Source organism: Pelophylax lessonae (assembly GCF_965119305.1).
Source record: "Pelophylax lessonae genome assembly, chromosome: 5".
Classification (NCBI taxonomy): Eukaryota; Metazoa; Chordata; class Amphibia; order Anura; family Ranidae; genus Pelophylax; species Pelophylax lessonae.
The window spans coordinates 172,540,837-172,556,337 of NC_138772.1; the positions used below are offsets into that span (position 1 = coordinate 172,540,837).

General features: G+C 39.5%; 1 protein-coding gene across 1 annotated transcript in view; it reads left to right on the top strand.

The window, feature by feature from the left end:
- The window catches only part of COL6A6 (collagen type VI alpha 6 chain), a 353,383-nt gene that overhangs the window by 327,482 nt on the left and 10,400 nt on the right, over positions 1-15,501 (top strand). The window contains exons 34-37 of the mRNA XM_082258062.1: positions 3,639-3,650; positions 5,074-5,564; positions 8,347-8,443; positions 14,339-14,983. Coding sequence (XP_082114188.1) covers positions 3,639-3,650; positions 5,074-5,564; positions 8,347-8,443; positions 14,339-14,983 — 1,245 coding nt within the window. The remainder of the gene's footprint in view (positions 1-3,638; positions 3,651-5,073; positions 5,565-8,346; positions 8,444-14,338; positions 14,984-15,501) is intronic.

A 15,501-nucleotide genomic window follows, 5' to 3' on the forward strand; every position in this document is an offset into this window, starting at 1 on the left:
ATACACCATAAAAATGTGATTTGGGTTCATAAAGCTGCTGTTATCAATAAATCCACATACCATGTAGGAATGTAAACACAAGTGCAGAGGGTGATCATTAAAAAAAACTGTATAAAAACTGAAAAAATCCTTAGTGAATAGTAACATAAATGTGCATTGTACTGCACATAAGTATATCTTGGTGTGCATGCAGAAAAGTTCATGCACCATATTGCATATAATTATACACTATACTATCAAAAGTATTGGGATGTCTGCCTTTAAATGCATATGAATGGCATCCCAGTCTTTTGGCCAAGCCCAACCCCTGAAAAACAATCCCACACCATAATCTCCCCTCCACTAAATGATTTGGACCAGTGCACAAAGCAAGGTCCATAAAGACATGGCTTGCACAGAGTCCCGAGCTCAACCTAATAGAACACCTTTGGGATGAATTAGAGCGCAGACTGCAAGCCAGGCCTTCTCATCCACTTCAGTGCCTGACCTCACAAATGCGCTTTCTGGAAGAATGGTCAAACATTCCCATAGACACACTCCTAAACCTTGTGGACAGCCTTCCTAGAAGAGTTGAAGCTGTTATAGCTGCAAAGGGAGGGACAAATTAATATTGAACTCTACAGACTAAGACTGGGATGCCACTAAAGTTTATGTTCGTGTAAAGGCAAGCATCCCAATACTTTTGGTAATATAGTGTATATGCTGGGACTTGGAAAAGAGATTCCAGTGAGAAATCCGTGAACATATGCTACTTTTTCTCCTATGACAACATAGTGCACAGGGTTTTTTTAACATACCACTTAGCATGGCACATTCATATTTCATTGCTTAGAGAGGAGGTCACATTACTGTTTTCCTTGTAAAAAAATTAAATATAATAATTACATTGCAGTGATCAGTAGTGATCAATTTGAATTGTCTGCATGGGGTATAAATGACATGTTAAAAGAGACCCAAGGATAAACTTAATAATTCTACCAACGGGGTCTCCTCTGCAGTTGGCGGAAGGTGCCTGGGCCGTAGGTTACATACTCAACAAACAGAGAAAATGGTGAGGGGTAAGACATTACCCTTTTGCCCCTCAAAGAAAACTTTATTAACAAATAATGTATTGATATACAACTAACACTAATATAACACTTTTATTCCAAAAATATTATAAGCTAGACAAAGTCGTCCTTAAAACCTAACCCTGGGAAATGTTAAAATTACTACTAAAACTACCTTCGCAGTAGATGTAATGTTACAAGCACCTCCACTCCTTTGTGTACATCAGCTGCAGGGTGGGGAATCCAGTGTCCACAGCTTATTGACCCAAGAATGACAACTGGCTTCTGGGTTAAGACACAAACCTGGTTCGGAATAAACTTCAGCTTATCACTACTCAAGACCATTGAGTTTGCTAATTAAAGCAGAATTTTAGGAAACACCTATTTTCTAAGCTGAACTACTTATAAATGATTTATCCTAATCATACAGTACAGCACACAGGCTGGATATTTATAGACCTTGAGTTATAGGCTGGTTCTTTCAGGTGATTGGACGCTGGCAAAGCTTTGCTAGAAACGCCACCTGGCATACCTCTATAACCCTACCCAATTCTGAGGGACCTCAGTTTTCTGTTAGTGTCCTTGGATGGACTTCTTCTTCCTGACAGAGAAATAATTGGCTTCAATATAAAGAAAAGTGAAATAATCATCAGTGAGGCACTAAAAATAATAAACCATAGTAGTGCAAACAAATCTTTCAAAATGTGAACATAAAAAAATGAAGAAAACAGTCCTTAATGTAAAAGTCCATGTAAGTGTCACACACAAGTGTTGATTCTTGGTGAAAAAGATGCACCTTGAATCCACCACCAAAGTGACGAGAATGCTTCCCTCTCCCTTAAGAGTAACACTCACCAAACCCAATTATCATGCATTCTCATGAGTGGCAATAATGCTTTGACAGTTGTTCAAATCCATTCCAAAAATTCTAAATTGACTCTCCAAATGCCCTATTTTATTAGTTCTCATCTCACCAAGCATATTCAGAAGAAAGAGAACAAAATAACCTCCACTAGTCTATTAGTTTCAACCACAAGCTTTTATATTTGAAAAATAATTGACCCACATTAAGCATAAAAGGCAGTTAGGTAATGATCTGCAGTGATCTCACTATCACCACACTGGTTGTGATAGCTGTTGGGGTCTCGCCACTTGTCCCCCTGATGTTCTAACGTCACTTCCAGTTTCCGCGAAACCACACACTGATGCATTTCATTATATCAGACTTCGTCACAGGTTTAGTAGTTTAATATTTTACTCTTCTGCAATTCTTCAATCAACTTCTCACTGAATACAACTATAGAAGCAGTGCATCTGGGTCAGTGTAACTTCTGTAAAATTTTGGGAGCCATTTCCTGATCCCATGCTGTGGGGATGGTGTGTAATGTTGCTTTGGGCACTGGATACTGCTTGGGCGCTCACCTCTGCATATAGTGCAACGAATGTAGATAACTGCAGGATGCTATACAAGGTCCAACCCCAAGGTCCATCCCTTTTTGTTAATGCAAATGATTTGTAATTCAGTTCAGCTACTTTATCCCTTTGACTTACATACCATGGTCAAACTGCATAGTCAGGAAAATGACTTTCCAGAGGTGTATGAATCATGAGCCTGACTGAAGAAAATGACCATTCTTTAGCAGGCAACCCATTTTACATATATGTATCTCAATTGATTTTTATAGGTGTACTTGGGTTTTCACATTATTCTAGCTGAGTCTAGATAGATACAAAAGGCATATTTTAAAACATGACACACACAACTAATAATATCTGGAAAAAAACTATGTTAAAACATCTTTGAAAACTTAAAGTTTATGTATAAGCAAAACTTTCCTTTTTTTTTTTTGGAAAGAATAAATGTGGGTAAAACTTTTTGCTGCCTATGTACTATTGGAGATACTTCCCTATTCTTCTTGTACAAGAAAAGCAACAGGATTCTCCTCTTAGTTGTAACTGAAACAGGTGCCCCATGGGAAGGTTTAACCTCACCTTTTTGTTCTAGTGAACTCTAAGGGCGTCCGTTCACAGGTTCCATCCACATTTCCCACACTGCATTGCAGGATGCATGCAGGTGCCATTCATTTTTAATGACACCCCAAAAGCATCTCACAAATTCAGTGCGTTTGCGGCCACCAATCCTCAAATTACCACAGTACCATGTGCTTTGGTGTTTAGTGATTTACATAAATAGTGCTTGCATTACTTTTTGCATGTCTCAGTGTGTTTGGCAGCTCATTCAAATGTATGGGCTGTCAAAACTGGAACGGGAGGGACATGTAGGCCCTAAATCTTTGGTATTCCCCTCACTTTCTGTCTCGGTGACAGTGGTCAACAGTACAAATAGAGGGGTGAATCTCCCAGTAGAAACACAGACTAAACCTTCCCTACACTATCCAAAACAAAAACAATTGCCTTTACATACATATACTGTAATGTAAATGGTGAAACAAATAAAAAAAAAAAGAGGAAGAAACATTTTTGTGTCGCAAATGAGGAAGAAAGCAAATGATCCCATTACCAAATAAAAATGAATTCATTTTTATTTTTAATGTATTCTAATATAATCTACTTCTATTTCTCTTGCAGCTTGCTGTCAAGGTAAGAAGAGATCAGCTTTTATACTTTGTAATGCCTAAGTAAATATAAATATGTCAGTAAGCTAAAAGGGATGTAAATTATGTTTCTTAGAGTGACCTTTCCAGGCTATGTATGTAGTCTGCATGAAATGTACTAAAATACTATTCAGTCAAACGAAATATAGTATAACTGCTCTAACTGTGCAAAATAAGAAGGTCTATGTCATATGAATTAGGAGCCAGAGTTGTAAAATGTATGCAGGTTAGTTAAAGGTTAATTCCGCTTTCATGGAAAAAATGGCAAATGAGAAATCTTAATCTTTATTTCATTCTTTTCCATCTGTAGTGCTGTAATTTTCTGTAAAATTAAATGCAATATGGCAACCTGGAGGCCTTTCCTACACCACTGGTATAAGGAACACCCCCAGAAATGTAATTTCCTACTTGTGGGTTGGCTCACTGTTTTTCCCACAAGTCTGCACTAAGGTACAAATTAGATTTTAGGCATCCTCTGCAACAAAAATGTAATTTTTGGTGAGATGCTCCCAAAGGATTAATCACTTCTAAAGGGGTGCAGACTCTGTATTTACCTCATTAGAGCCCCACAAGTGCACCAGTTGATTGATAATAAAAAAAAGTCACTCCCTTTTAGATTCACAGATAGGACTCTGCATCAAAGTTTCCTAAATTCCCTGAAATGTACATTGATCACACAGAGGGGATTGTTTTTTTTTTTTTTTCTCTCAACAAAAGTGGAGTTTCTCTTTAAATTGAGGAGATGCCCATGACGTTCTTCCAAAAAAAACTCTAATGCTGTGATAGGTACTGCATAGGGCAATTTGCTCTAACAGCAAAAACCTTTCCTCAATTTCAAAGACAGTCAGACAACTCCTTGGATCAACATTTTGCCATGCTATTCAATATAAGTATTACTAGCCATTAATAATTTGTGCAATTAAAAACACAGTTACTGAGGGAGATTATTTTCCATTTTCAATGCTCTTACAGTAAAGAACGCATTCAATTTGCAGAGGTTACACATTTCTTTCTACAGTCTCTGAGTACCCCCTGGTGGGGACCTCAAAGCTCAATTGAACTTTCTTTTAAAACCAGCTTGATAAATTCATGGTGCACAAAAACAAAAACTTGTAGAAAGTTTTACTTTTTTATTTTTTGTAAGAAAGCAGCCAGAGTCAAAGTAAAACATCATGCATGCCGCAGAGGACCGCTGAGCAGCATTTGCTCTGCAGAGGGAACTAAACTGCTGGACAGCTTGAGTTTTAAATGTTCCACAGTGCTTCCAGCTTAAGAGATCAGTTGGGCCTTGTGTGCTTCTTGTTAATAATAGGAAAATACTCCCTGACCAGAAACTCACATTACCAAAAAGTGTAATGTTTTGCCACAGGATGAACAATTGATGCTAACTGCTTATTTACTTTGTTTAGAAAAAGCTATGTGTCCTGCCTACCCAACAGAACTGGTCTTAGCTTTGGATATGGCCAATGGTATGACACCAGAAATCTTCACAAGGATGATAGAAATGGTCACATCACTTCTGAGCAACATTGCAATCAGGGGAAGCAACTGCCCTGTCGGGGCAAGAGTATCAGTGGTGTCCTACAACACACATACCAAACATCTGATACGTTTTGCTGATTTCCACAGCCAAGAACAGCTGTTATCAGCTGTGAAGAAAATATCTCTGGAAAGCTCTGGCCGTCGTGACATCGGAAACTGCATGAAGTTTGTAGGCAGGAACATCTTCAAGAGATCTGTTCAAGGAGCCACTGTAAGAAAGATTGCAGTGTTTTTCACCAATGGTCCTTCCGAAGATGTTGTTTCCATAAATACAGCAGTGATGGAATACAGCGCTCTTGGGATTATTCCAGCAGTCATTGCATTCACCCCTGCACCTGCTATCAAACGGGCCTTTTCGGTATGAATCCACAGTGTGCCTATTGGTTATTATTATTTCTTGAAAAATAATCTTTTTTTTATTCATTTATTTTTTAAGGAGACTATTATTTTTTAGGGAGAAGCAGTCAAACTTTAGACTAAGAAAGTTTTAAAGGTTCTCCATACTAACTATTTACCTAGCTAAGCCTAAGCAACCAGCTTCTTAAAAGGGATTTTGTGGCAAAGTTATACAATACTGTAGATTGGAAATTATAAACATGGCTACCAACGTGTATTTTTCTTTCACTGTTTCTACATCTGTCCACTTAAATTACATTAGTTTTGCTCACAAGTGTTAATCTAAAGTATACCTAAATCCAAGAAGAAAAATGTAAATCATTGCAGCTTAACAGTTGTTAGATGTGGAGCTGCAATAGTTTTCTGCTAGTTAGAAAAATACACATTGATCCTGATAGAGATCTAGTTAACTTACGTTAACGTAATTTCCAGTTAACATAATTTCTTCTATACCAAACTAAAATCTTGAACAATGTTATCAGCTTTCCAAGCTATTTTGGGTGGACTACAAAACCTTTGCCATCTATATAATAGAGATAGGAAGAGAGTTGGAAGTGTTTGTAGCCCAAATCAGGCAAGCAGCTCCTCCATACCTAAAACTGCCATCTTTGTAATAGAGATAGGAAGAGATTTTGAATTGTTTGTAGCCCAAATCAGGGGACCAGCTCCTCCATACATACAACTGCCATCTTTGTAATAGAGATAGGAAGAGAGTTGGAATTGTTTGTAGCCCAAGTCAGGCAAGCAGCTCCGCCATACATACAACAGAGTGACTAAGCATTGTCACTAAGAGGCATGTTAATGGCTTGTAATTTTTTTTTTTTAATTTTGGAGTTAGATACACTTTTGTCTCTCCAATAGCAGTCATAAGGAAAGGAGAAGAGGCTATAGCAGACATGGTGCAGCTCTGCATAGAAACCAATCAGCTTCCAGGTTTTTTTGTCAAAGCTTAAGGTATAAATTCACCTTTTGGAGCATGTTACATGTTCCACCCGTAACATGTTCCAGCAGCTGCAGCCTCTCTCCTCAATACCCCCCAAGGAGAGTGGGCAGGAATCTTCTCCGGTCACTGTTTAAAAATAAAGTAGCCTTGTGGTGCTCTGCCCGGCTACATCATTTATTCAGTCCTCTGTGGATAGGTACCTACAAGTTCTGACAGTCTTTGCAGCTGTCGGCAGTGCCGGGACAAGGTCATCCAGTGCCCAGGGCAAGGATGTCAAACTGCGCCCCCCCCCTTCCCTTAGGGTTAGGGTTAAGGCTTCCACCCAGCCATGCAATAAACCATTGCGCCCAGGGCAACAGCCCCCTCCTGCCCACCCCTTGTCCCGGCCCTGTTGAGTGCAATGGTAGTTAATTGTCTTTTCCTGTCATTGTGTCCCTGCCTTCCCGTACAAGCAGACAGATACACTGAGAAGACTGCAGGAGTCCTGCATGCCCCCCCCCCCCCCCCGTGATCTGCTGATCACGGATGCAATGCTTTACGGGCTCCAAGTAAAAAATATAATAAATGCACATTATTTTTACCTGCAAAAAGATGTACATTTATTATTATTTTTGAAAAGATTACCTTATCCTTTAATTAAATAAGCTGAAGTTAGAAGCTTATTGTCTACCATGCACAGCTGGACCAGAGTTTGCACCCTCCAGTTTTACTAGGGGAAGGCATAGAACCGTGTTCCTGCTTTGCAGGAACACAGGATCCATGCCTTCCCTACTGACAGGACAGCGATCTTGTTTACATAGGCAGATCGCTGTTCGGGCTCTCTGCCCAAAGATCGGCAGGTGATGGCAGACAATAAGTTTGCGGTACCCGCAGATCAGCTCCCGTTGTGTATAATCACAGCAGGAGCGGCTCGCCGGAGGCACGCATGTGCACTCCAGAACCAGAAGGGCAGAATCACGTGCTAGGTATGTGATCCTGCGCAGCAGAGCCACCTGCCACCATATATGTAAGATATACGGTTGGCAAGCGTATGATATTGACAGATCAAGTTTTTTTTTTTTTCTGGGTCTTAAGCGTATATAAATAGTACAAAACAGACTGTTTATTATAAGGCTTCTTAATTTACGACCGCAGGTCATGGCTTACAAAGTTCTGTATAATAACAGTTTTCAGGGGATGCTCTATTCATACTAGAAGGTACTAAAGCAAACCTGTGATTTGGCCATGGTGGGCTTGCTTTAATACCCACCTCTCGACCAGCACTTACTCACAGAATCTTCATTCCCCTACATCTCCTTGGAGCATATAACTCTGTCTGCGTCCTAACATGTGACCACACTGGTCCAATGCTGTTATGGGGGGCAGAGGCACAGTCTGTGACTAGAGCGACTCAAGCTTTTATAATTTTTGTTTCCTTAACTACTAAGTAGGTAGCATGTGCTCCCTGTATGGATTTTCAATTTTTCAAGGGTATATTCAGACTATTTTATTAAATGATACACATGGGGGTTTATTTACTAAAGGCAAATCCTCTCTGCACTAAAAGTGCACTGCAAGTGTACTTGGAAGTGCAGTTGCTGTAGATCTGATGGGAAGATCTGACATGAGGGGAAGTTCTGCTGATTTCTATCATCCAATCATGTGCAAGCAAAAATGCGTTTTTTTTTATTTCCTTGCATGTCCCCCTCAGATCTACAGCAACTGCACTTGCAGTGCACTTGTTGTGCAGGGTGGATTTGCCTTTAATAAATAAACCCCATGGTATGGAACCTAATATAATATTTCAACTTTATTTTAATAGGTAGATGATACAGGAACTTTTAAATTGATTGAAATTCCTCTAAGTGCTGATTATAAACCTCTATTAAGAACACTACAGGCCTGCACTCTTTGTTTTGGTAAGTAATCATTTTTTATCTATTAAACCAGATTTGTATACATTATTGCTTCTTTTTAGAGTGTAAGTGTACGCATAGCCAAAATGTTTTAATTCGATTAGAGAGTTTAACCCCCTTAGCGGTATCCCCGAGCGTGACTCTGGGTGGATTTTCTATGCTAGGATCGGTATCCCCGAGTCACGCTCGGGGTAGATATGCAGAGCGTGCAGCGGTGTCTCTTACCTTCTCCTGGCGATCCAGCGATGATCTCTCATTGCTGTGACCGCCAGCCGAGATCCCCGCCGCTCGTCCGTCGGTGTGATGACTTCCTGGTTCTGTTCCCTGCAGCAGCAATGCTGCATGGGAGCGGAACTGGGAGGGAAATTTAAACATTGCACAAAACACAAACATATAACATTTATATTATATATAATATATATATATATATAAATGTATGTATATATATATATATATATATATATATATATTTATATATATATATATATATACACACACACACATATATATATATTATATTATATATTATATAATAAAATTATATTACTGATTAGATTATAATTAATGCGTTTGTGTTTCAAATTTATCACATCTGGGATGTCTACTAGAGTCTTGTTTTGGTCAGGTTTAAGTCAGTAATTACTAAGAATTGTAGGCCTATAATACATAACGCCAAATTTCCATGCAAAAAATTGTACCGCTTTTGGTACATAATTCCTGACATAATCATACCGCCAGGGAGGTTAAACTTCTGCCATGTTATTTTTTGCTGCTGGCTTACCATTGGAGCAATTTCCCTTTACTACCTGTCCCAGAGATGCAACAGGAAGTTAAAGGAAATTTGCCAGTTAGGGGAATTCCCCTATCAGATAGTTGACCCCAGAACAGGTATTCCCATTGAAAGACTTTCCTCTATCTCTTGTTTTGGGGACAACACAAACATTTTGGATTTTCTATCACTTTCTTTCTCAGTGACTTATATTTTAATTTTATATAAATAACAGTTTGACATTCAGATATTTAATAGGATTCTTTGTTTTATCGCTTCTTTGCACTGCATGGTTGTATCTAGTGTACAGGTTTAAAGAAAAAATTTACTTAACCTGTTATTTGTGAAAATGTCTGTTGGGTTTTCCTTCTGTATGATAAAAATCTGTTTGAGTGAATGTAAACCTTTTTGTCATAGTTTGAGTCTACAGTAGAAAACTAAAGTTAGTACCTCAGGTTTTCTTGCCTGGAGCAATGTTCTCCTGAAAGAGGAGTGGGGGGGGGGGCAAAGCTGGAAGAGGCACTATGGGGCCACCGTCAGGATTAGAAGATCCTAGCTGTGCTTCCTCTGTGTTTACCTCCCCTGAAGGGCCAGAGGTGTCTAGCCCCCCCAGCTCTTTGTTTGTTTGTTATGTATTCGGTCCTGACCAGACTTCTGGGGTTGAGCACCCCACCCTCCCACACCTGTACTCTATCAGTGTCCACTAGCAAGCAGATATAGGAGGAGTCCCTTATAGTGCAGTCGCACATCTCTCCCAGTAAGGAGTAAGTATCTGCAATGGTGAGAGGTTGGATTCATCCTTCTTTTTATGGATAGTGTAGGACCCACTGACAATGGGGTACTTTGACGTAGTGGTGGGCTTGAGCACGATATGGCCATATGGTGGGACCAAATCCCCATTTTTTGCCTTTATATTTGATAGTCATTTTTTTTGCATGTGTGCGCTATTCTCTGTAAATTTGCATGTCGATTGGTTCATAGCTGCACCAGCTTTAGAAATGCATGTTCAGGGTGTGCCCCCCCCCCAGCTCTTTGTTTGTTTGTCTAGCCAATCTGAGCCATTACGGTTGTCAGGCATAGCAGCCACATCCACTGCTTCTGTCTCAGCCTATGTCACTAAGGACGATTTGGCATCAGCGTTAGCCGACCTTGAGGGTAAAATTGCTGGCATGATTGCTTGCTACAAAAATTGAGGTACTTCCTGTATAGGAGGGGTTATATAGAGGGGGACTTCCTGTCTTAATTGGTTGCCAGTGTACATTCACCTATAGGTGGCGTATAACCCAGATAGTAATGAATATGGCTGCTCTGTGTAAGTTGTATGAAAAATCCATATTTTCCATGGTAAGACACCCATAGAGCCAGTTTGGAAGAAAGCCAGTTTGTTTATTAGTATAATTTTGGGATGAAACTGCAAAATCTGAAGGAAAATCATGCAAACGTTGGAAGCAAATATAAGGGGAATTTATAAAATCTGGACCAGCCAGAATCCAGAGCAGCTGTGGATGGCAACCAATCAGCTTCTATTTTTCATTTTCAAAGTTTAATTGAACAAGCTGAAGAAACTGGTTGCCACACACAAATGCTCCAGTTTGATTAAATGTCCCCATAGTGCAGATAATATTCCTAATCGTAATTCATCCAATTACTTCAAAATAAGTGTTATTAATTAGCCTAAACATTGACACTTCCTTACTTTCAAAGTACTGATATGTCTATAAAAACAAACATAAGAATTGTGCAGGTCAATTTTTGTCTGTCAAATTTGAACGTTGAACAATGAAGACATAGTAGGAAAAGTATCAGTGCCTTTGAAATTTGGTTTTGGCAAGGAATTCTAAGTATATAATGGTCAGCAAGGGAACCATACAAATGGATCCTTTAACAAATGAAGCCCAACCTTTCACTAGAAGCTCATATGACTAGGCAGAAGCTGTCTTCCCCTAGACATATTATGAGTAGAGAAGTCCCAAACTATTCGCCGGCGAACATCGCTTGTTCGTGTTCTCCTAGGCGGGCGAACATATGCGATGTTCGGTCCGCCCCCTATACATCATCATTGAGCAAACTTTGACCCTGTACCTCACAGTCAGCAGACACATTCCAGCCAATCAGCATACCCTCCCTCCCAGACCCTCCCACCTCCTATAAAAAAGCAAGGACAGCATCCATCTGAGATTCATTCTGAAGCTGCAGAGTTAGTTAGAGCAGGGAGAGTGCTGCTGCTGAATTAATAGGGAAATCATTAGCTAGGCCAGTGTTCTGTGTCCACTCCTGCTGTAAGGACAGCATCCTGACAGCACCCCAAAAAAGCCATTTTTAGGGCTGGTATATCAGTCTGCTTTTATTTATCTTTTTTCTACCGTATATATATATATATACAGACTGTACTGTGTGCAAACCACTCATATCGGGTGGCACAGTACCTTGCAGATAAAAAAGTCATTTAATTTTTACCCTTTAATATATTTGCAGTTGCCTGCCAGTGTGTGTCAGGCCCACTGACTGAACTGTGCCCACTGCCAGTGCCCACCACTCATATAGGGTGGCACAGCCCCTTGCAGATAAAAAAATCATTAAATTTTTCCTCTGTAATATAATTGCAGTTGCCTGCCAATGGGTGTCAGGTCCACAGACTGTACTGTGCCCACTGCCCACCACTCATTTAGGGTCGCACAGCACCTTGCAGATAAAAAAGTAATTTAAATTTTTCTCTGTAATATAATTGCAGTTGCCTGCCAATGAGTGTCAGGTCCACAGACTGTACTGTGCCCACTGCCCACCACTCATATAGGGTGGCACAGAACCTTGCAGATAAAACATTCATTTAATTTTTCCTCTGTAATATAATTGCAGTTGCCTGCCAGTGAATGTCAGGTCCACAGACTGTACTGTGCCCACTGCCCACCGCTCATATAGGGTGGCACAGCACCTTGCAGATAAAAAATGTATTTAATTTTTCCTATAATAAAAAATAAAATTCATCCAGAAAAAACAGGAACTGGCTTTTTCATTCGAATTTCAGTAGCATAGGGATGGTGATAACCTCTTACCAAATAAATAGGATGATAACATATACCAAAATATATGAATCAGATGTGATAAATATAAGCATAAAATCACATCAATAGGAGTCCATAAAGTCTATAGGTATAAAGTGCATAAAGCAATGAAAGTGCAAACATGAAGGATCACAGGTGCGACTTATGGGGAACAACCACCACACAGTGCCGGGAGAAGTATCTGAAATTCAGACTCACTATAAATTTACCAGGAAATCTTCCAGAGGAGTCTTTGCAGCACAAATCAGAGATCTGGGGGAAATCTGATTTTACTATATGCTGTTGTTGCCTAGTCCATGAGAGTGGTTAGGCATAGGCGTCTGGTGAGTCTGAATTTCAGATACTTCTCCCAGCACTGTGTGGTGGTGGCAAGCAAGGGTGGTCCCCATAAGTTGCACCTGTGATCCTTCATGTTTGCACTTTCATTGCTCTATGCACTTTATACCTATGGACTTTATGGACTCCTATTGATGTGATTTCATGCTTTTATGTATTTATGATTTTATGCTTATATTTATCACATCTGATTCATATATTTTGGTATATGTTATCATCCTATTTATTTGGTAAGAGGTTATCACCATCCCTGCGCTACTGAAATTCGAATGAAAAAGCCAGTTCCTGTTTTTTCTGGATGAATTTTATTTTTTATTATATTTACTCATTTAAGTATCAGCAATTTGTGTTATTTTGTCAGGTTTGTGTTACCTGTGTTTCCTAAAGCGCAGTGGATTACAACATCGTCTATTAATTTAGTACAAGTTGTGATATTTATATATTTAATTTTTCCTCTGTAATATAATTGCAGTTGCCTGCCAGTGAGTGTCAGGCCCACAGAGTGTACTGTGCCCACTGCCCACCACTCATATAGGATGGCACAGCACCTTGCAGATAAAAAAGTCATTTAATTTTTTCTCTGTAATATAATTGCAGTTGCCTGCCAGTGAATGTCAGGCCCACAGACTGCACTGTGCCCACTGCCCACCACTCATATAGGGTGGCACAGCACCTTGCAGATAAAAAATTAATTTAAATTTACCTCTGTAATATAATTGCAGTTGCCTGCCAGTGAGTGTCAGGTCCACAGACCGTACTGTGCCCACTGCCCACCACTCATATAGGGTGGCACAGCACCTTGCAGATAAAAAAGTAATTACATTTTTCCTCTGTAATATAATTGCAGTTGCCTGCCAGTGAGTGTCAGGCCCACAGACTGTACTGTGCCCACTGCAAATGGACTGTTTGCGGTTGTTTGCGGTGCGTTAAACGGGGAGTTTGGTCTGTCAGAGTTTGGTCTGTCACTGTGAAGCGGGCGTAACCCTTACACTACCTGATCGATACAACATCATACCTGATCGTATTCGCACACTGGATGATTTAAAGCACGTTATTCCAAACAATTTAGGAATGTTAGGTGATTTATGCCCTTTATGGATTAAAACCCGACTCTGCGTCAACTATGTAAGTTTCCATGGGAGTTTTGCCATGGATCCCCCTCTGGCATGCCACAGTCCAGATGTTAGTCCCCTTGAAACAACTTTTCCATCACTATTGTGGCCATAAAGAGTCCCTGTGGGTTTTAAAATTCACCTGCCTATTGAAGTCTATGGCGGTTCGCCCGGTTCGCCCGTTCGCGAACATTTGTGGAAGTTCGCGTTCGCCGTTCGCGAACATAAAATTTTATGTACGTGACATCTCTAATTATGAGTAGGACCAGCTCACCAGAATAGATAATATTGCCTGAAAAAAACAGGCAGCAATAAGATGGCTAGATACATTTGCATAAATTATAAATAAACTGTTGCACCCATATAGAAGACATCATTTAGAAGAAACCCTATCCATGTCGTCACCAGAAGTTGATATCAAATTTATTAATAACAATAGTAATACCCATGCTATCAACCCCTTCTTGTTAGAAATATTTTTTTCAAATAGATACTTAGTATAATAGCATCTTTGCAGTTTTGTTGACATAAAAAAGGTCTTGCCTTTTCTATATAAATAATGGCTCTGTTGTTTATAACCAATTGTCTTCCTTGCTTATACTGTCATTTTCAATTTCAGATAAATGTAAGCCAGATCCACAATGCGTTAACAGAGCTTCACTCCAGAGGCCTCCTATGGATATGGCATTTCTGCTGGATAGCTCATACAACATGAGGCAAGATAACTTTGAAGCAGCAAAAGGGTTTATTAGTACAATGGTCGACAGACTTAATGTCTCAAGCACTGGTGACCGGGTGACTCTAGTAAGCAACACACCCCCTAACTTTAGGCCAACTAATAAAGCAAGCCCTCATGTTGAGTTTGATTTATCAACCTATGATAGCAATATACTCATGAAGAGGCACCTACTGAATGTCAAGCACCTGCAAGGACCACCTGCTCTTGGCTTTACCTTACAATGGACAATTGAGAACATTATGTCCAAAGCATCAAATGCAAGGAAGCACAAGGCTATCATCATAATTGTATCTGGAGAGACAAGTGAATGGGACAAACAAACACTTGCTCAAGCTTCCCTGAATGCCAAGTGTCAAGGGTATCCAATATTTGTGCTTTTCACGGGTAAAACATATAATGATACTGAATTAATGGATCTTCCCAGCATTCCTGTGGATCATCACCTTCTCCAGCTCGGTAGAATTCACAAACCAGAGTTTGGATATGCTCTTGGATTTACCCATTGTTTTTTGAACTCCATAAGGCGTAAGTACTTTTGCAAAAAAACAGCCACTAAAACAAACAAAATTAACAAAGACACTATTTTACAATGAACACAATTTATTTAAATATAAAATGTCTCCTCAGTTACATATACAGTAATTTAATATTTCGCAGCCTACATAAAAAGTATATCTAAAGCCAAAACTTTAGATTGTTCGTTTTTTTTGCTATCTGTGTCCCATTGGAGAGATTTAACTTCATGTTGTGCCTCAGCCAGGATATCACTTCAAAATGGGGGGAACAGCCTCCTATATAATTGTCACCAGAACAAGTGTCCCCATTGGAAGATTCCTCTTCTATTACTGTTCTGGTGAAAACTCTTTTGGAGGGAGGAAGAATCACTGTAGTGGGGACACAGATCTAAATTCCTCATCACTTTATCCAGAATGCTAAAAGATTTTGTTTTAAGATAAAATTTTAAACAAAATACTACTTTTAGGAAAGCAGTTATGTATTTTTACACATATGTTGTCTAGTAAGCTTTCTTTCATAGCTTTAAA